General features: G+C 50.6%; 8 protein-coding genes and 1 non-coding gene across 9 annotated transcripts; 5 read left to right on the top strand and 4 right to left on the bottom strand.

Moving 5' to 3' along the window:
* Window positions 1-437: 437 nt before the first annotated feature.
* BDW47DRAFT_124961 (uncharacterized protein) lies at window positions 438-992 on the bottom strand (the record flags this gene model as incomplete). The annotated part of the gene is made up of 2 exons (XM_024816326.1): window positions 438-721; window positions 788-992. The coding sequence occupies 2 exons, from the start codon at window positions 990-992 to the stop codon at window positions 438-440; spliced, it is 489 nt and encodes a 162-aa protein (XP_024673052.1).
* Window positions 993-1968: 976 nt separating this feature from the next.
* On the top strand, window positions 1969-3960 carry BDW47DRAFT_104166 (arylsulfotransferase family protein). Its single transcript, XM_024812262.1, has 3 exons — window positions 1969-2630; window positions 2680-2745; window positions 2795-3960. The coding sequence occupies exons 1-3, from the start codon at window positions 2072-2074 to the stop codon at window positions 3832-3834; spliced, it is 1665 nt and encodes a 554-aa protein (XP_024673051.1). The 5' UTR covers window positions 1969-2071; the 3' UTR covers window positions 3835-3960.
* A 228-nt stretch (window positions 3961-4188) lies between these two features.
* BDW47DRAFT_t61 lies at window positions 4189-4260 on the top strand. Its single transcript has one exon. It is a non-coding gene; the product is annotated as a tRNA-Ala (tRNA).
* A 469-nt stretch (window positions 4261-4729) lies between these two features.
* On the top strand, window positions 4730-6542 carry BDW47DRAFT_104165 (putative MFS multidrug transporter). The gene is made up of 2 exons (XM_024812261.1): window positions 4730-5811; window positions 5974-6542. Exons 1-2 carry the CDS (start codon window positions 4784-4786, stop codon window positions 6527-6529), a joined length of 1584 nt encoding a protein of 527 aa, XP_024673050.1. The 5' UTR covers window positions 4730-4783; the 3' UTR covers window positions 6530-6542.
* A 1861-nt stretch (window positions 6543-8403) lies between these two features.
* On the top strand, window positions 8404-9812 carry BDW47DRAFT_131100 (GIY-YIG nuclease family protein; the record flags this gene model as incomplete). Its single annotated transcript, XM_024817247.1, has 2 exons — window positions 8404-8733; window positions 8764-9812. The coding sequence occupies 2 exons, from the start codon at window positions 8404-8406 to the stop codon at window positions 9667-9669; spliced, it is 1236 nt and encodes a 411-aa protein (XP_024673049.1). The 3' UTR covers window positions 9670-9812.
* Window positions 9813-11922: 2110 nt separating this feature from the next.
* Window positions 11923-13027, bottom strand: BDW47DRAFT_124957 (uncharacterized protein; the record flags this gene model as incomplete). The annotated part of the gene is made up of 2 exons (XM_024816325.1): window positions 11923-12067; window positions 12759-13027. The coding sequence occupies 2 exons, from the start codon at window positions 13025-13027 to the stop codon at window positions 11923-11925; spliced, it is 414 nt and encodes a 137-aa protein (XP_024673048.1).
* A 466-nt stretch (window positions 13028-13493) lies between these two features.
* On the bottom strand, window positions 13494-14567 carry BDW47DRAFT_116934 (putative short-chain dehydrogenases/reductase; the record flags this gene model as incomplete). Its single annotated transcript, XM_024815003.1, has 2 exons — window positions 13494-14152; window positions 14216-14567. The coding sequence occupies 2 exons, from the start codon at window positions 14565-14567 to the stop codon at window positions 13494-13496; spliced, it is 1011 nt and encodes a 336-aa protein (XP_024673047.1).
* Window positions 14568-14668: 101 nt separating this feature from the next.
* BDW47DRAFT_19143 (methylmalonate-semialdehyde dehydrogenase) lies at window positions 14669-16852 on the bottom strand. Its single transcript, XM_024818413.1, has 7 exons — window positions 16624-16852; window positions 16390-16548; window positions 16167-16337; window positions 15952-16116; window positions 14993-15893; window positions 14897-14947; window positions 14669-14849 (listed from the first exon to the last, which is right to left on the bottom strand). The coding sequence occupies exons 1-7, from the start codon at window positions 16732-16734 to the stop codon at window positions 14770-14772; spliced, it is 1638 nt and encodes a 545-aa protein (XP_024673046.1). The 5' UTR covers window positions 16735-16852; the 3' UTR covers window positions 14669-14769.
* A 1324-nt stretch (window positions 16853-18176) lies between these two features.
* On the top strand, window positions 18177-19092 carry BDW47DRAFT_116932 (uracil phosphoribosyltransferase; the record flags this gene model as incomplete). The annotated part of the gene is made up of 5 exons (XM_024815002.1): window positions 18177-18348; window positions 18412-18559; window positions 18627-18727; window positions 18783-18987; window positions 19041-19092. The coding sequence occupies 5 exons, from the start codon at window positions 18177-18179 to the stop codon at window positions 19090-19092; spliced, it is 678 nt and encodes a 225-aa protein (XP_024673045.1).
* Window positions 19093-19939: the final 847 nt, after the last annotated feature.

Raw genomic sequence — 19939 nt, 5'->3', positions numbered from 1 at the left:
GAGCTCCCATAGTTGCACAGCTAGTTTAGTCTATACAACTAGCTTCGACTAGAATAGATGTTCTGCAGAACAATGGGTAGATCAGTAAAAAATGGCGATGATGATGAAAACCGGAGACTATGAAGAGGAATGGAAAAGGCTAAAGATTTAAACACAGGTTGTGTGGAAGAGACTCTGCATGTCAAATGTTGACCGATTGCAGTCACTCCACATATTACAGGCCCTAGAAGTGGTTTATGGTCATGGAGTCATGGTTGGCCATGTTTTCAATTTCCCAAGTGTAGGACGTGAGATTCCTTCCCACACATGCTCCGTAGTCTACTTGTTTTCACACTCCCATATGGACGATCGTCACCTTGATCTGTGCACCAAAATATATCCCATAGACTAGACCAACTCATTAATTGACCCGCAGGGCATCAAAGATGAGTGTAGTATCAGTAGTTTCTGATGCCACGGATCATAGAATAAGGGATGTGATCCAGCGCAAACCACTCCGACTCCTGGCTCACACTCAAACCGACCTCTAGATGCGTTCGAACCGCACTAGTGGATACAATAGTTACGCCGGATTCTTCGTTAACCCAGACAGGCAGTTTAATGACTCCTTCAGCAAACTCGATATCCAGAACCGCACCCTGCAATGACGAGGTATCAATTTCCGCCACGAAGACACCAGTATTGCGTTGGCGAAGTAAAAGGGCCCGGTCATTTGCGTCACCTGCGAAGACGAGAAGGATCAGTAAAGAGGTACATTTGGATATGGCTGACCGCGTAAATAGCTTACCCAGGTTGTCAAATACAGAGATGAACGGAGTCGGCTGGTCTGAACGAGCTTTCCAGTTAAGATGAGACTCCAGTTTGCCCCTGTTGAGCCAGAATGAATATGCCATCTGGTAGTGGCCTGGGGATTCGAACCCATCCACGTGGTCGAAAATCGTATAGGAACCATCGTGCTGGACACGATAGAATCGTGCTGGGATTGGATTCATGACTGCTTCTGGTAATGTACTTTTCTTTGCCGGGCTTGCTGCAGATAATAAGCTGTTTAGCGTGCGTGGAATGATGAAGTGGTCTAAATACTGATAATGTTTGTGAGAGGCCAGATGAAAATGGTCAAAACAGTAGCGATATCGATTTGCAAAAGTTGTGAATGGTTGCAAAAAAACACAGAGTCAAAGCAGTCATTTACATGCGAAAGTTATAGGTCAGCTGCTGATGGCCGAATGCATGTCTCACAATTGTACAATATTAATAATCTTTGAAGCTATAAAAGGTTACGAATAGTTTCAAAAACATCGAGAGTCAAAATAACAATCAATGCGCCAAAAAACTTTAAGGCAGCCTACATGTTACCCGGTCGCATGTCTCTTCAATAGGATTACTTGCGAAAACCAAAGAGGTTATGATATGTTTTATAGCTAGGTGGTAAATGTTTATAACGTTTTCTAATAGGCAATCACTGCCCTGTATATATATTACGGATTGCCCATATCAACCATATCATTGTCTCATGCGTGGAGAGAAGCCTTCACGATTTGTTTGGTGGCTCTGTCATGGCACATCCGATTTTGAGGGCTATTTTCAAGTCCATGGACCTCAATTATAGAATCTTCCCAATTTCTAAGGTTACCTTAATTTCCCATATACTTTCTGCTGTTGGATGTACCAGACGACAGCCAGCACCATCCTTCATGGACCTTGGTACCCGCAATAATGTCATTTCCCACCGAAATGCACCATAGACCAAGACATTGAGCCAGTCCAGTAAGAGCGGTTACGCAGTGTCGGGGACCCGAATAGGCAAGGAATCGCGGTGGGGAAGATGGATTGCGATGATGTGATTCTAGAGTTAGGGCTTGGCAGACCCATATTATTACCATCCCCGCCATATATAAAACGTCCGTTCCCCTCACTTGTTCATTGTCTCTCACACCACGAATACCCACCCAACAAACATTGTAAAAACCTGAGATAGGTCCAGTGCAGAGTACCACCCAAAGGTTAATGTACCCTCTCCGCAACATCATGACTCGATCCGGGGCTGATCTCCGTGCTCGCAGCACTCAGCATGCGCTCGTTCTGGCTCACCGCGCTGCTGCCCTCGCTGGCAGCCGCCGACTGGCAGTTTAAGTCGCGTTCGGATTTGGCGCCGCCGCGTCTGAACATCACTATCCCGGCGACATCCGATGTCGAACAGGGTCTCCTGTTCGTGGCCCCCTTCGCTGGCTTCCCCGACAAAGCGGGCGAGATGCACGGCCCCCGCCAGGCGGCACCGTATATCTTCCGCGATGACGGCGAGCTCGTCTGGTCCGGCTACAGCTACTACTCTATCTGGGCGACCAATTTCCAGATGGCGCGCTGGAAGGGCAAGGACGTGCTGTTTTGCTTTGAGGGTGACCATAACCCCGGTTATGGTCATGGTCATGGTCACACCACCTTCTTGGACCAGCACTATGAGACGATCCGCGAGCTGCGCGCTGGCAATCACAAGATTACGGATAAGCACGAGTTCCACGTGATCAACGAGGAGACTGCCCTTATCCAGATCTACCAGCCTGTGCCGATGGATTTGACCCCTTGGGGAGCGAGTCCGGAGCAGCAGTGGATCGTGGATGCAATCATCCAGGGTGAGATTCGCGCCGGGTTCGCTGAGTTTCTTAACGCTAACGGGCACAGAACTTGACATTGAAACGGGAGAGCTTCTCTTCGAGTGGTCCAGTCTGGAGCATGTCCTGCCTGATGGTACGTTAGCCTTATTGATTACCCACCTAGCACCGCTAATCCAGGACAGAGGCCATCCTGCCCATCAACCCCGGCCAAGCCGGCTCCGGCTACAACTCCTCCGACGCATGGGACTACTTCCACATCAACTCCGTCGACAAAGACTCCGAAGGCAACTACCTTGTGTCCGCGCGCGACGCCTGCGCCGTGCACAAGATCGACGGGTCCACGGGCGAGATCATCTGGCGCCTAGGCGGGACGAAGTCCGACTTCCAGCTCGGCGACAACGTCGCCTTCTGCTTCCAGCACCACGCGCGCTTCGTGTCCAAGGACGGCTCGAAGGAAGTCATCTCTTTGTACGACAACGCCGCGCACGGCACCGAAGACGGTCGCGGGCACGAGGTGCACACGCATCCGTTCTCGCAGGGCAAGATCATCGAGGTCGATACGAAGTCGTGGTCCGCGCGTATCGTGCAGGCCTTCCAGCCCCCTGACGGCCTGCTCTCCAAGAGCCAGGGAAGTACCCAGCTGCTGCCTGGTGGCAATGCGCTCGTCAACTGGGGCTCTGAGGGCGCCATGACCGAGTTCCGACCGGATGGAACGCCTATCTTCCATGCGTACATGGACTCGGGCGACTTGGGCGCCGGCGTCGAGAACTACCGCGCTTTCCGGTACAACTGGACGGGACTGCCGCATGAGACGCCCGCGCTGGTGTCGCTGGTCAACGACGATGGGACTACAGCGTATGTGTCGTGGAATGGCGACACCGAGACTAAGGTGTGGCGGTTCTACGCGGCCGTTGATCAGTACGGGTCGCGCGAGTTCCTCGGCGAGGCGGAGCGCACTGGGTTCGAAACGGCGTTGGATCTGGGCTCTAGGGCTGTGCATGCCGTGTCAGCTGAGGCAATCGGCGCGAACGGTCGCGTCTTGACTACGACTGAGGTTGTTAAGACGAAGCAGGAGGTGCTGCCGCCTGGGGCGGCTAAGGCTTCTAAGGCTTCTTTGTCGGTCCAGGTTGAGGGCCTGCGGGAACAGGTGACGGCGGAGAAAACTCGCTGGGAGGAGTATATGATTTTGAAGTTCGATCGGTTTGGTCGTCTTGAGCTGTGAGATAGATATCTGTGGTTTATAGAGATCTACTCCGTATGGAGGGATCCATCCCGATCATAGGTTTAGCTTGCAGTAAGAATAGGTGGAGGTCTAGATAGCAGAGCAATGAAGTCGGTTGTTGGAGTATCTATCGTCAAACCAAGTAGATGTACAATTTCCCAATATGTCATAGAGTAAAATCCCAATAATTAACCCATAAGTCTATGATATGTTAGGGAACACAAATACTGCTGGGAAGGCCGTATAGACAGCGCCCGTGAAGAGCAGAGACACGGTTGTTGCGGGTCATCGGAAATTAACAAATGTAAGCAGGCTGTATGTCACACTCTCTGGGTCAGAACTTGTTAGTCATCTGGGCTCGTGGTTTAGTGGTATAACATTCCATTTGCATTGGAAAGGTCCCGGTTTCGATTACCGGCGAGTCCATTTTTTTATGTTTTTCCCTTTTTCCCTTTTTCAAACTTTTTGTTTCACACCTTGGTTAATGTTTCAATGGACTACATGTATCATGATTGTGAATTGACTATTTGTGTTCTGCACCTAGGCTCTGTTTTCTTTCCTCCAAAACTGAACCACCAATTCATTACTCCAGCAACAGTGACTCCCATCTGTCCAGACTCCAGACCAAAATAAATCAAGACAACGAAGTGCCAACTGAACAAGTGCGCCAAGATGACCCAGAGGCCACAGCATTGTCCAACCACTCAGACCTGTGTCTGTTGGCCATTTTGATGGAGAAGACCCACTCCCCCGAGCTTCCAAACTGGGAAGTTCTCTAACGAGATACAGTCTAGCAGGCCGCAGATTTCGATGCCGCCCACATGGCTGGACCACACCGCTGGACCCGGCGATTCGCTGTCTGTTAGCTGTGGCTGTCCGCTTGTCATATATCATACAGTATTCCTCTTTGAATTCTCTCCCAGAATTCCCTCCATGGCGTGCATCTATCATGTCGTTCAATGCGCATGGCTCCATGCCTGAGGCAGCACAGAACCATATCGACGAAGAGAAGCGAATAGACGACTCGCAACAACCACTGCAGCGACTAGACTCAGAGACCATCGAGTATCTGGGCCGCAAACGCCCCGATGTCTTCTCCAACGCCTGGTCAGAATGGGCCTTCTGCTTCTCCATCTTCATGAGCCAGATTCTAGCCGAATACTACATCTCCGGCTCCAATGTGCTCCTCCCCACCCTCCTCATCGAGCTGGACATCCCCGCCGCGCTCTCTATCTGGCCTTCCACGGCCCTGTCCCTCGCCGTCACCTCCACGCTGCTCATCTGCGGCCGTCTGGCAGACATGTACGGCGGCTTCGTGCTCTACGTCGGCGGCATGGCCTGGCTGACCCTCACCTCCCTCATCGCGGGCTTCTCGCAGAATTACCTTATGCTGTTCGTCTTTCGCGCCTTGCAGGGTCTCGCCCTCGCCGCCTTTCTCCCCTCCAGCATCATGATTCTCGGAAGTACCTACCGTCCAGGGCCGCGCAAGAACCTCGTCTTTAGCATCTACGGCGCATGTGCCGCACTCGGCTTCTTCGTCGGTATTTTCTTCTCTGGCCTCTGCGGCCAGTTCCTCTCCTGGAGCTGGTACTTTTTCATTGGCGCTATCTTGTCGGCTATCACCGCTGTGTCTTCGTATTTGTCCATCCCGTCCGACTATGTTGCCACCCGCAAGCTGACCAGGGCGTCTATGGACTGGGCTGGCGCTGCGCTCCTCGTGCCTGGGCTCGTGCTGTTCATCTTCGCCATTGCTGACAGCGCCCATGCACCGGACCAGTGGCGCACCCCTTACGTATATGTCACGCTCGTCATCGGGGGGCTGCTCTTGCTGGCGCTGACGTACGTTGAGGGGTGGGTCGTGTCAAACCCGTTGCTCCCGGGAGATTTGTTCTCTGTCAAGTACATGACGCCGTTGGTGATTGCGCTGTTGTGTATGTATGGGAGTTTGGGCATTTACCTCCTATATGCTTGTTTATAGTATGTCTCTTTCTTTCCTTTAGTCTTTCCTCCCTTCCTTTTTTCCTTCGTTCTTACCTTCGTTCTTACCTTCTTCCCTCTCTGTCCCCCCACCCCTTTTCATCCCCCCCCTTTTCTTTCGCTTTTTCTATCACTATACTCGTTGCTAACTATTTCTTCCAGCATGGAACAACTCATGGGCGCCACCCCCCTCCAAGTAGTAGCCTGGGCAACCCCAATGGCAGTAGGGGGCCTCATTCTCTCCGCCACAGGCGGCTTCATCCTACACCTCCTCAACGGCACAGTCCTGATAATCATCTCCTGTCTGGGCTACCTCGGCTCCGGACTCCTTTTTGCACTCCTCCCCCCAGGAGGCAACTACTGGGCATTCGTCTTCCCCGCCATGATCTGTGGTACAATCGGCATCGATATCAGTTTCAACGTGACCAACATCTTCATCACGACGAATCTCCCGCGTGAGAGGCAGGGGCTCGCCGGCGCGCTGATAAACTGCACGCTGCATTTCGGGATCGCGCTGATGCTGGCGTTTGCGGATATCGTGCAGGTGGAGACTGAGACGCTTGGATTGCGGGGGAGTTATCGTGCCGCGTTTTGGTTTCAGGTTGCGTTGTCAGGGGTGGCGTTGGTGATTGTGGGGGCGTTTGTGAGAATCGATCGTGCGAAGAGTGAGTTGACGGTTGATGAGAGAAGGGAGTTGGAGGCTGCTGCTGGTGCTTAATGGGGTTGTGTATATTAGTCGATCTGTACATAAAATCGTGCATGAGCTGTACTCAGCAAGGGGAAGTTGCTACTACATAGTAGTCATGGTAGACATGGTAGGCTAGGGAATAGACGTCGTTTCGTCCTCGATACGTGCTTTTGTCCCAAAAGAATGAGTCACTAAATATTGAGAGCAAAAACATGGTATACAAAAGCTAATTGTGTCCAAGGAGAGGGATAAATCTGCATAAATGACAGGCCAGTAATGTCTTCTCGCTAGGTGATGCACTATGTACGCTCCCCGGTTGTTCAGCTGTTTCTTCCCACGGCTGAACTCTTTCCCCAGCTTCTTACCACAGCCACGGGGGAAAGCCCTACAATCATCCAGGCACAGGATAAGCAGTGTGTGGCACCACCCAGTCTACTCCTGAAATGGAGTAGTAGACCATTCTACCAGGCAGACGATCGACACACAATGTTCAGCCTAGCTAAGTACTTCTACAGACAGAAACCAGTCCAATTAGGTGAGGGGAAGCGATCCACATCAAACACCGATGTCAAATCCCTCGTGGGCGAGACAATGTCGGGGAAATCCGTTGTGTGTATGCGTCTGGACGTCGCGGGATAGTGGTCACAGGACAACCCCTTGCCTAGGGGCAGGGCCTGTGGGTCGTGGATCCGACATATCCGTCTGTGACGGTGACATAAGTCGTTTTGCTTTATTTTGGCATCTACAGTCACTATCTACATCTATGTGCACATCGGGCTGGTTACACGAAGTGTTAATAAGTGTATGTCGGCTTGAGTCCCTGGTTCCCCTCGGGCACCCGTTGGTGTGAACTCGATCCTGTGTTCCTTTCAACACCAGCACTGGGCTCGTGTCGAGAATCCATTCATCCAGTAACATGACATACAAATATCTGATGTCTGAAACGCAGCGTCAGTTCTAACAGGGTTATGAAACCAGCCTCGTCTTCTCTACTTGTGGCCATTCACCCCAACACCCCTCCCTCAGCCCCCCTATGCACCACGACTATCTAAATCCCAGCATCCAGATTTTGCTGAAATTTGACAGGCTGTTAGCGCTTTGCGTCAACAGTCCTGGAAATAGCGCGTCGGTCCGGCCCCATTGAGACGGACAAATGACTGTTAGGTTCGTCGCCTATACAAGCGCTTGTCGATCAGTGTGGGGGCGGATCTTAACCCATGCTCCCACGAGGCCAGAACAATCGACAACCAGGCGCTTCCCAGTGGAAAGCGGATCCAGGTACTGGCTCTAGAGCTCTAGGCAAGGGCTGGCGCTCACTTGCAATGAGGTGAAACTCCCGGTGAAGAAAAACCGCGAAGCAGGCCCCATCAAGTGTCGAAGAAGTGCCATATTGAGAGCGACACCCCTGCAACATACCCCGGTCGTCCCCTTTCCCCTCCCGTGGATGTTTACCAACCACAGCCTTTTTTGATGGCGGTGTAGACTAGTCATGCACGCCACGGCGCAGCTCAAATGAGGAGTCGGGGTTACCGATTACCACGTGCGGGTTAAATAGGATCACCAGTCAGCTTTGGCAAGGTAGACAGCGATGAATATGGCCCCCTGCCGCTCGTCCGTGCCTGTCTCTACCGCCGATCATACCCAACGCTCAGCCGCAGTCCGCGTGAGCTTGCAGGGGCATGCCCTTGTAGAATTAGAAGGCACTCCATGATACAGATTACACTTGTGTAGTTTTGAGGACGATTCCCCTCTATATAATGCAACTCTATCCATCGAGTCAATTGTTTTTGTAACAAGGAAGACTAACTCCCGCATTTATCAGCGGTGATTCAGTCCAGCTTGCCATTCTCGCACTTTTGAACTTGGCGACCAGAGAAGCCGCAGTCACTTGAGCGGCTGATACCATGTCTATGAATATTCCAAATGTGGTCCCTTTGAGGAGCAAGAATTTGATTCTTACTCGCGACGGAAAGCCACGTTGTGCGGTACTTGGCAGCAGCATACTGAAAGTATACCGAGAGCGAGAAGAAGATAAAGGCAAAAGAGAAGATGAGTTGGAAGGATTGGGAAACGTGGAGTACAGTTGGCGCTGCACCCTTCCAGCCAAAGCGTCCGTCAAAAGCATCAAAAGCGCTTTGGAATGCATTGACGAAAAATTCCAATCTGAACGCCTGACGGAAATTTCCAACGACAAATCCGAATCTGAATATTTGAAGGAGATCGCCAAGCTCTGTGTGTGTGAAGAGCATGGAAATATGGTACAGATAGCCGTAACACAATGGGAGGAAGAGCGTCAACACCAATCCGCAAACACGCCTAGGGCCCCGTCAGTCACACCCGAGTCTCAGCGCTCCAGGGCGACTACGCCTACTCCTCCTCCGCTACCCGAGACCCCGACAAAGCAAACAGCTCCACAAAGTCCATTATCAAGTGTAAGCGTTGCAGCTCCTCAATCTTCTTATGGCAATCTCCTATGGAAAAATATGGGGTCCAATGATATCAAAAGCGGCTGGTTATATGTCTTCAGCATCGAGAACCTCGAGGGATACTACAAACTTGGATACACGACTGTGAGCATGACAGATGTCAGAAACAGACTCCGATCCCATCTCAAGTGCTACAAGGCAATCAACGTTGTTGCACTGATTGGAATCGATAATGCTGCGCGCTACGAACAGCTGATCTTCAAGTGCTTGTCGCAGTGCCGACGCAGTTTTATATGTCCGCACGCCCACTATCCCAAGCGGCACAGGGAGTGGCTGCAAATCGACAAGCAGTCGCTACTAGAAGTCATATATTCTTGGCAAAGGTTGTCCGGTGCGGGACTCTATAGCCCGGACGGGAAGCTTCAGCAAGCGTTTCTTCAGTCTACTTCTCCAAGGTCTCCTTCTGTTGTGGACGAGGTGCTCAATGAGTACCATTATTCGCGCCTCTACACGCCCCAAAGTAAATCCCGCTCAGCAAAAGATCTCACCGATGAATTTGCAAAGATGTCGGTGAAAGATCCATTGCGCTCACCCAGTCGGGCCGGAGAAGACGATGATGACGAGGAGGATGAAGATGCAGTCGGTCAATCCAGCCCTAGCCTGAGAAAGCAGAAAGACATCAAAACCACAGAACCCCGTCGCCGTCCCGCACGGCCAATGGTGAAGGAAGAGTTGGCATACTAGATTCCACCCCGCCTGTCAGATTATTCAGTGTGGTCCGGATCAAAGACGATGGTATTACTTGCTTTTGTTTGAGGAATCTGCTTTCTTTGAAGGTTTATATCCTGTCTCTTGTCTCTTGACTCGGATAGGAGGGGATGCAATGCTTGATAAGGGCTTGACGTATGGTATTTTTGAGGGAGTTGCTGCCCATAAGGTATGGCCGAGTATGATGTGTAGTTTTGCTATGTTGTAGTAATTGATGTGTTCGTTAGGTTCATTTTACTCAAAATTCACTAGGGAAGTTGACTCCAAGTAATCACAGCATGGTAGAATGATATTTCCTATTCCTCCTTTCTATCTTCACCCCTCGACTACATTATCATAACATAGTATGTAGAGGGAATAGTGGAGCTCCAGGGTACCCGCCCCACATCTGTCATATCTGAAGCATCTCGACCATGGCCGCTCCACAGTGGGCCCCCCATCTGACCAGAATCTGGAGTACCACTAGAGCCTTTTATAATGCTGTTTAAATAGTAGAGATCATATAAGCCATATGGGCGGTAATATCTCCCAAACGCCACTAGAGACAGCTCAGATCAGTATCAAATCCTGGGGTAAAACCAACCCACCGCCAGATCAGTAAATCACTTTGCAGGAGTAATCCAATTGATCTGATCTGGGTCTAGCTCCTAAGCATGACGCGAAATCATTCCGTCGACAGTGATTTTCCTGATCTAGCCACCACGGAAGTGATCCCCAACAGTCACCACAGCAGCGCCAGTGATCCACCACTCCCCGTCCCAGTTTCTCTCATCAACGAGCGCATTACCAGCCGTCAATCCTCTGTCAGTGAATGATTTTGGGGATCTCGCTTGTTTTAGGGCGCCTTGACCTTGTGGGCTCTTCTATATAAACCCCCTTCTGCTCCCTGCTTCCTCCCATCTTCTTCTTCTCTCCTCCTCTTCTGTTCTCTCTCTAGGCGTCTTTGAACTTTTTGTCACGTGTCTCTCATGTCTTTTGTCTCTCATATATTCTGTCTTCTGTCTTCTGTCTTCTGTCTTCTGTCTTCTGTCTTCTGTCTTCTGTCTTCTGTCTTCTGTCTTCTGTCTTGTTTCATACTTTCTTTGATACATCTTCCTTCTCACATTATCACATCACACCTTATCTTCCTTGTCTTTGCTGACTCAATGATGATAGATCGATTCGACATGCCCATATGCGCCATCCGATACGATGAACCGAGCGAGCGAACGAGTACGGTTCCGATTCCGATTTCGATTCCAACTTACACCACTACTATACGACACGTTTCAACCGGGTGAGGGAGGGTGGGGGTACAAAGAGCTCATGTTTCAATGAGGAAAGAGGAGGAATCCCAAATTTTTGGTTTACATTCCACTTAGATACTAACCGGGGTTGTGGTTTGAGGCAGGCGACAGTGGGGGTTTGGTATGGTTGGTGGAGGGAGCGGTGGACTCCGTATACGATTCCGATAGCGTTTACGTTTGCGTTTACGATTACGATTCAGATTGATTATATTCGACTTCGACTTTGAACTGGGGACGTGGGGCAGCCGACAGTGGGGGATGGGTAGGGTGGTAGAGGGAGCGATGGACTCCGATGCCGTATACGATTCCGATTGATTGATATTCAACTTTCGACTTCGATTTTGATTGTAAATTCGACTTTTTAGGTGAGTTACCTTGGCTTCTTTGTCTTTGTCTTGACTAACGGAAGTGCAGCGTAGGTACATTACATCTCCATTTTTTTATCATTTTACTTTCTTCACACCTTGCCCTCCCACACACATACACACACACACATACATACACACACACACATACATACACACACACACATACATACACACACACACATACATACACACACACGATGGTAATTTTTTTACATGATGGAATAAGGATGGTTCAAGTTGACATGGAGAATAGGGTGGATGGATGGATAGATAGAACAATCAACAATCTTTACAGAAATACTTTACGTTAGAACTTGCCCTACTTGTAGTATAATTTATACGTCTTGCTACATGAGATATTCAAGCAGAGAATATAGTAGTTCAGTCCCTAGCTTTATTATTCTACACCTGCTTAACCGTAATCTTGTGGTAATAACCAAAGTCTCTCTCTACTCCCACCTAGTCATAATATGGTCTCAAGCCCATACTATCAAACAAACCCTCCACATAGCTGCGATATCCTTTGCTGAGAAGTTCAGAAGTGTTGGATACAGCAGCCACCAAATCAGCCAGAATCAGGACGGCTCCGTCTGGCGAGAGCGCGAGTGCATCTGATACGGCGAAGGGCCTTTCAACTGCGGCAGCACTTCCTTCAACCAGGGCGACTGGGACGGAGATCTTCTATTCGCTGTCATGACGAGTACCGTCAGCGTCAAAGAACTGTGGCAGCAGAATGCCATCAGCGGGGAGTGTTACAATGACTACGGCAGCGGCTGCGCCTTTGGATGTAAGAGGCTGTGGTGCAAGGCTTGGCAGACGACATAAATCTTCCTCCTCGGCTGGTCTGTCTTCGTTATCATATACTTCATGTGTCGGGTCCTGCTTGTTGATCACTGGGCTTCTATCGGTATTGCCAACTTGCACGGCCGTGCACTGCAACAAATGTTGACTATTATATGGGTGTATTCGTTTAAAGATGGTCTTTCTGCCTTGTTTTTCTGCTCTCATGTAGCTTTCTAGCCTCGGGTGGTTTTGTCCAACATATAGTTTCCCCATCCTATAATGCAAATGCAGAGGTTGTTTATTGTCGAGCTTATACTATTTGAAATATGTTCCTCAAGCTGAGAACTCTATCTATTACTCTGATTAGGATATGAACAAGGTAAGTCTACTTCACAAGTACACTGGAGTCTCCACAGATGGGTATATAATCCAGGTCTGGAGACCTTGATGTTTATAATATACTAGAAATACAGCAGATATAAAAGAAACAAATCACCTCACCCCCCTAAATCCTCTCCATGCCTCCCGAAACCCTTTTTTCTTCTTATCCTCCTTCTCCTTCTTCATCTCCGCTCCTACTCTCCCCGTCTCCTCCTCTAAGGCAATAGATCGTCGCCCCTCCACTGACCCATCCGTCCCCACTCCCCCCCGATCATCCCGCTTAGCATCTCCATCTCCATCTGCATCTCCCTCCTGCGTCAGCGTCACTTCAGACGCAGCATCATCACCCTTCTTTACCTCGCCATCCTTCAACTTAGCCAGTGCGTCCGCCTCCTCCTGCTGCTTTCTAATACGCTCGCGATACCGTCTTGCAGCAGCGTCAATACCCCCCTCGCCGAGCATGACGGTGCCGCCTGGACCCGGCGTGATGGCTGAGAGGTCGATGTTCCAGCGCATTTTGACTCCTGGTTCTCAGATCTGGAGATGGGTTGTGGTTCGTATATTTGTTTTGTTTTCAAATAAGTGTGGATTTTAGTCAATTTAGCAAGAGACAGTGGATGTATAAATAGGAGAGACCGGGTGTGGGTGCGAATATTAGACTATAATAGCCGGGATGGGAGACAACCTCTAAATAACCTTTGTCCATAGTAGTATCTGCATGGCTGTGTTCGTAATGCCGGGCTGATCATCGTGTTGGTACACTAGTTATAGTTGGGTGCTAAACACAGCCACGGTCCTATATTCCTTCAGTGGATCACGGCAGCGGGCCGGTTCTGTTCGCAAGGCAAAGGATTCAGAGGGTATGATGTCATAGGCTGTGGTTCGTATATGGATGGAGGTTGCTCATATTCTCAAATGTTTCGAATTAGATTAATGCATTATTATGGTACTTATTATATGTTAACACTGAGATAGTAGACAATCAGCCACTCGCAGGATCCAACACCCGCTGAAACGTCTCCAGCGTGTGTTCCCACACCTTCTGAGGGAACCCCCTCGCTCGATAATCCGCCATGAGCTTCGTCTGCGTCTTGTCCGCGCCGTTGTAGTTCACCAGATACGATCCCCCGCCTATCTTGCCAGTTGACGCGGCAGCCGTTTTGACGCCCTCCACCAGCGGCGCCCCAACCCTAGCGCTATCCCTCGGCTGCGCAGGCGGATAGGCTGCCGACGTCAAGATGAATGTATTCCACACACCGCTCTGCTCGGACGTGAGTGAAAACGGCCGACTGAGGAATTTAATCACGGGCGCGACAATCCCACCCACAGTCTTGTTGAGAAGAGTCGTGTTGACTATGCCCGGGAAGACGTGGACGAAGCTGATGGAGGGGTGTTGCGCAGCGAGGTGCTCCATCGCAAGGGAGTTCAGTGTGGCGGCGTATTTCGCGGACGAGAGGAATGACCAGTACTTTTTCAGGTCGAAGTTGGTTTCGTCGATTTGGCCTTCTGAGCCGGGACCGAGGACGCTTACCACGCGGGGGGGCGCGGTCGAGGCGGAAAGCAGCGGGAGCAGGTTGTGGATGAAGCGCATGCGGGAGTAGAAGCGGAGGGCGTGGTTGTTTTCGAGGCCTTCTTCTGTGTCTGTTCATTTTTATTAATATTGGAGCTATTGGGTGTGGGTGAAGGGGGAAGAGGAATGCATACCTTCCTTGGACATGTGTAAATGCCCGGTCGATAGAAACAGCAGATCGACCGCCTTTTCGTGGGCCTTGATCTTCGAGCACGCTTCATCGACGTTGCTCAGTAGAGACACGTCTGACTGGATGAAGTGAAATGATCCCTCGGGATTGGAGGCTTTGAGCTCGTCAACGATCTGCGATCCGGTTGTCGCGTTGCGTCCGATGAGATAGATGGTCGGTTTTTTGACAACGGTCGCCAGCTCTCTTGTGGTCGCCTCGCCGATCCCGCTGGTCGCGCCGACGAAGACGGCCACGTAGTCGGGACGGTAGGCATTGAGAGAGGCGTTCGATTGACGAGCCTGATTAAGTGTTGCCATGATTGACGGTTTGCAGGATAAACTTGACTTGATCGTGGTGGTTATATGAATTCCGGAAGTGGAGAGCTGCTGTGTTGGTGGGTTTGTCGTCGAGGGATGACGTCATTGACAAGGGGTCATCACTGTGAGTCACCGCTAAGCTGGGGGGAACTTAGTCTGACCCTAAATTCCTCCCTGGCTCACGATTCGTTGTATCGTGTTCTCATACCTGATCCCATCGAGAGGACACCGTTTTCGTGGTGGTAAAGAAAGGCCAGTATGTTTTGCCGGGCGTATGCCGATCTGTGCATCGTTAGCCTGAGATCTTTCCCAAATTTCTGTGTACTTACCACCTAGAAAAGAGTCCTTGTTGCTAGTTCGCACAGCAGTGCCATACGGGGCTGTCATAATTAGCACAGGCACGACTATTATGTACTAGGACATACCGATCAATGGGATGTTGACTCCAATCTGGCCCACGTTGACCTTCCGTTGGAATGTACTGGCGTGTTTCCCACTGCTCGTGAAGATGGAACAGCCATTGCCGTATTTATTCTGGTTGATCAGTGCGATCGCCTCATTCAGTGTATCAACCTGCATGCAGATGAGCACCGGTCCAAAGATCTCATTCTGATAGCATTCCATGTACGTCTCCACGCCGATCAAAATGCTCGGGCCTAGGAAGTTGCCGTCAGGATAGTCCGGCACCTGCACGTCGCGCCCGTCCAAGAGAACCATGGCGCCTTCTTCGACTGCCCGATCGATCATCTCGGTGACTTTGGTCTTTGCCGCCCGGTCGATCAGGGGCCCGATCTTGGACTGTTTATCGTTTCCACTACCAACGACCATAGACTGAGCCAAGTCCACCAGTTTCGGGATCCACTCCCTGGTGCTTCCGACAAAGATCGCCACACTGAGTGCCATGCACCGCTGACCGGCAGCTCCAAAGGCCCCTCCTGCGATCGCGAACAACGTTGACATCATGTTAGCGTCTTCCAAGACGACTCCGTGGTTTTTGCCCCCGCACTCGGCCTGGATCCGCTTTCCGGCGGTACGCGCCAGGTCGTGAACTGCATTGGCTGCTGGCTCGGAGCCTACGAAGCTGATGGCCTGGACAAGGGGCTGCGTTACGAGATTTTGCACCGTCGATGGCCCTCCGTGGAGGATGTTATACACCCCCGGTGGAAATTCGGCTTGGATCATAGCCTCCGCCAAGATGCCTGATACGGATGGTGCCCTCTCGGAGGGTTTCAACACCACGGTGTTTCCAGTGATGAGTGCATACGGCGTAGACCACAGGGGGATCATGAACGGAAAACTAAACGGAGTGACAGACACACACACGCCCTGCCGCGTCACAGTCAACCCAGACCCTAGCTAGAACCTTGTTTGGAGGAATACTCACTACCGGCTCGTAAAACGTCTGCAACAACGTGGGGTCAGACCCGAGATACATCCCTGCCATCTCGGGGCCAATTGAACAGGCGGCATGTATGGAGTCCAGACCCCGAAATACCTCTGCTTCCGCGTCGGAAATCGTTTTTCCCACTTCGCGACAGAGACAGCTCACCTGCTGGCTGTCAGCGTCCATTCGACTCAGATTTCCGGTTGCTGTCTCACAATCATCGGAGACATATCCCGCAACACATCGATCAGCTTGAGGAGGTACTCCCTGCGAGTCTGGAACCCAATTGCGGCCCACTCCGGCTGGGCAGCATCAGCGGCATCGACAGCGCTCTGGATCTCTTGGTGTGTGCTGCTGGGTACGCGCGAGAGAAGTCTTTGCGTTGTCTATCCCGACATCAGCAAGCCCGTCCACCAAATCAGTCTACTGAGTGCCTACAGGATCCAAGGCACTTGTCCAGCTCTTGGACTTGGACATCACGTGTCGATTGTTGATGAACAGCTGGGTGACCGACGGTCTGCTGCGGGGCGCAGCGCCATCCGGCGTAGCAATGCTGCTGGGAGTGTTGGACAGTGCTTTTGGTCCATTCTGATCTTTCTAGATATCTGTCATTTAGTCTAATGGACAGGCAGTATATCAAGAGTCTTATCTAGTTTGTCGGATATCACGCACCTCCAGATCTCGCACACAAAACGATAAGACCGTATCATCGCTAGGGCTGGACGAACCCCTAGAAAAGGGATTGAAGCGCACATGGCGTGGAGACTCCACAATCTTAGGCATTTTCTATATCAACACAGGGATAAAATACATCAAGAAGAAAGGTCGCCGTCTTGAACGATGCTGTGTCCCCGGGCGTTCTTATCAATCGCGGATGGTTTCCGATAGCGATAAGGCGAGAGTGCCATTACATAAAGCCCCATGATAAGGCGACGGAAGTGGGCTCGGCTGAGCCTATCACCGTCGGTCAAGCATTGACAGATCCACCTTCATCTTCTTATAGTCCTCACAGATCTTGGCATGATTCGGCTTCTAACTTTAGAGTTGAGCCTGAAATTAGGTGAAGATTCCCGGGACAGGCGATCCAATGGCCTCGCTAATTTGACTTTCACTGACAGAAAGTAGAAACCAGTGGCTGTGCAATATCGACCATCTCTCCGCCTTACGATCGTCTCACGCAGAGCCCTTTATACCCCCGAGCAGTGGGTCAATGTTCGGGTCGAGACGAAGCATGGGCCAGTGACAAGCTCTGCTACAACCAGCAAATTGAATAGCCGTCCCCAAGGATAGGAACAAGGGACCAAACGTCGAACTAAGAAAGGTGGTATATTACGCTCAAAATATGGCCTCGAGACGTAGATATCTTTCGACATATGAAGTCGCGTTCCACTGCAGGATGCTATAACTTCTTTGGTGAAGTTGAGAATAGTATATTGAACTCATTATTCTTTGCTGTTCGCTTCTCCCATCCATTGACCCTTGATGAGTTCAACAGCAGCCAATTTCTGAGGCTGAGTCGCTACCAATACCAACTGGAAACCAAGGGTTTCGACCATGCTTGATACTGAGCATACTAGGTCTGTTAAAGCACTGACCAAGTAATTACAATCCTGTAGAAGCTCTATGCTGAAAGGTTAAGCTTTTCCAAGATTGCAGAATCCAATCTTCATACCAGTCTCGCACAAGCCGATGAAAATTTTCATCAAAATTCAACTGGCATCGACGCGCAGCGGGGTCGGCCGCGGTGGGGCAATGCCCTTACCGGTCAACCAAGCACTGCGTTTCGGTAATACAACAGGTCAAGGATGGAAACGGGACAGATTGCAACAAGAACAGCTGATCGGTCTGAGTCCATCATGTACGAGTGCAATGAAGTAAGAGGATCGGTGGTTGCTGTCGAGAACAGCAGTTCCAGAACGCGAGCAACAGCCAAGGAAATCTCCAACTACAGCCAAGAATTTTATCTTATCAGTTTCAATCGGTGGCAAGTCCGATAAAATACTCTTATCGCTATCTAATCTCCCCACCAATTTTCTGAAACACACAAAAAATAAACCCTTGTCAAGAATTCTTCCGGGATCATCCTGTCCGCTGCTCTATACTAATACGGCATTCCTGCAGCGTCATACTTCCATAGATGGTCCCTTATAATTTTCATGCTCAATTCCATTCTACCATTCATTCGCCGTCGTCTTCCTACTTACTTGCATTCTTCATCCACCACCATGGCAGCAACCAACGGGGCTCACTCTCTTCCTAAATCCCTCGACCGCATCACAGTCCTCGAGCAGGATCGCCAACTACTCAGTCTGATGACCATCATCCGTGATGTCAACACCGATAGTCGCGATTTCTGCTCGGCCGTGGAGAGAGTGGCCCCCAAATTGATCGGACTCGGTAAGAATCGCCCTGCCGAAATTTTCTTTCCAAGTCCGATTCTTACACTAGCCCCGTTTTAAGCCATCAACCACGTGCCCGTGGAAGCATATCCTATTCAGACCCCTATCAACAGTACATATGAAGGCCTCCGATTTACGAAGGGCGTGTGCGGCGTCAGCATCCTGCGCGCCGGGGCAAGCATGGAGCAGGCTCTGCGGCAGACATGGATGTTAGTACACCCTTCAATGCTATCTGTGGGAGACGTCAAACTGGAAACGCACACTGACAGCATCCAGGGGTCCATTGAGCTTTGGTAAGCTCTTGATCCAGCGCGACGAGGAGACCAGCCAGGCGCATATCTTCTACTCCAAGCTGCCGCCGACTATCGCCAACGACAGTACGTCGCAATCCACTCCCCACTGCGATTCGTTCTACCCGCTAACGGAAAACAGTCGTCTTTGTCCTTGAGCCCATGCTGGCCACCGGAGGCTCCGTGATCAAAGCGCTCGAGACTCTCATTGAGTCCGGTGTGTCCGAGGACGCGATCGTCCTCGTTAATATCATTGCGTCGAAGAAGGGTCTGGCTGTGATCTCTGGGAGATTCCCGGCTCTTCGCATCGTCACCGCTGTGGTCGATAATGACTTGACTGAGAAGAAGTAAGCCTACCTCATCTTCTTATCAAGCAGCTCATCGCTAACCGTTTTCCCAGCTATATCGACCCCGGGCTTGGCGATTTCGGCGATCGGTTTTACGGCACCTAAAATGGAAACAGTTTTGGAGGGGCGCATATAGATGGTCATAAAGACTAGGAGTTCGGATTTAGAATTGGATTTGTCAGTTAGAAGAATCAAGTGGTGGATCTCTGGCATGGACTGGACTGGACTGGTCACTATAACCTTCTGTTTGTTTACCGATGCGATTACCCTGGTATTTTTGATGGTACAGAGCATTCGTCGCATTCATTCCGCATGTGTGGTTTCTTCATGTCTCCCTTGATTATGTCTTCTCTTGGATATATTCTCACTTGGCTATGTTTATAGATAGATATGGGCAATGCAGGCTCTTAATAATAGAGTCCATTGATGCGCTAATCTTGAGAGCGCATCTCATCTCCGCTATCCCCGGTGTCAGGACGGATATAGCGGGTCGTCTGCCACCGCATCCACAGCGCCGACCATGGTGAGCCCTCCAATGAGACCCCATCCGCCTTCGCCAGTTCTCCAGAAATGGGTGTCTCGAGAGGAAGTAACCCCGCTGGCCAACCACCCCGCCCTGTCCACGCACGAACGAACGAAATTTCTGTATAGGTGGAACAGATTGCAATATACCGTTCTACAGCAGTGTCAACAATGTGCATTACGTTCAAAGGATCCAAGCCAACGCTTGTCTAATACGTGGTGGCTTTTCGAGGCTTAACATTACTTTGCGGACCACCGAGTCGCTTCGTCCGGGAAGAAACATTTGTGATACAGCCGTCGGACGTTCTCCATCAAGATGATGAATATTTCCAAACTCGAAGCAGGACACGATCATGACTTTTTCTCGTCCTTGGCTATTTCTGACAGGCTTTTGATAAGGATGAATAACGGTCTTGGCTTCTTGGTTTTC

Source organism: Aspergillus candidus, assembly GCF_002847045.1.
Source record: "Aspergillus candidus strain CBS 102.13 unplaced genomic scaffold BDW47scaffold_16, whole genome shotgun sequence".
NCBI lineage: Eukaryota > Fungi > Ascomycota > Eurotiomycetes > Eurotiales > Aspergillaceae > Aspergillus > Aspergillus candidus.
The sequence above is the reverse complement of the archived record's forward strand: the minus strand, read 5'-3'. Positions and strand labels throughout refer to the sequence as shown.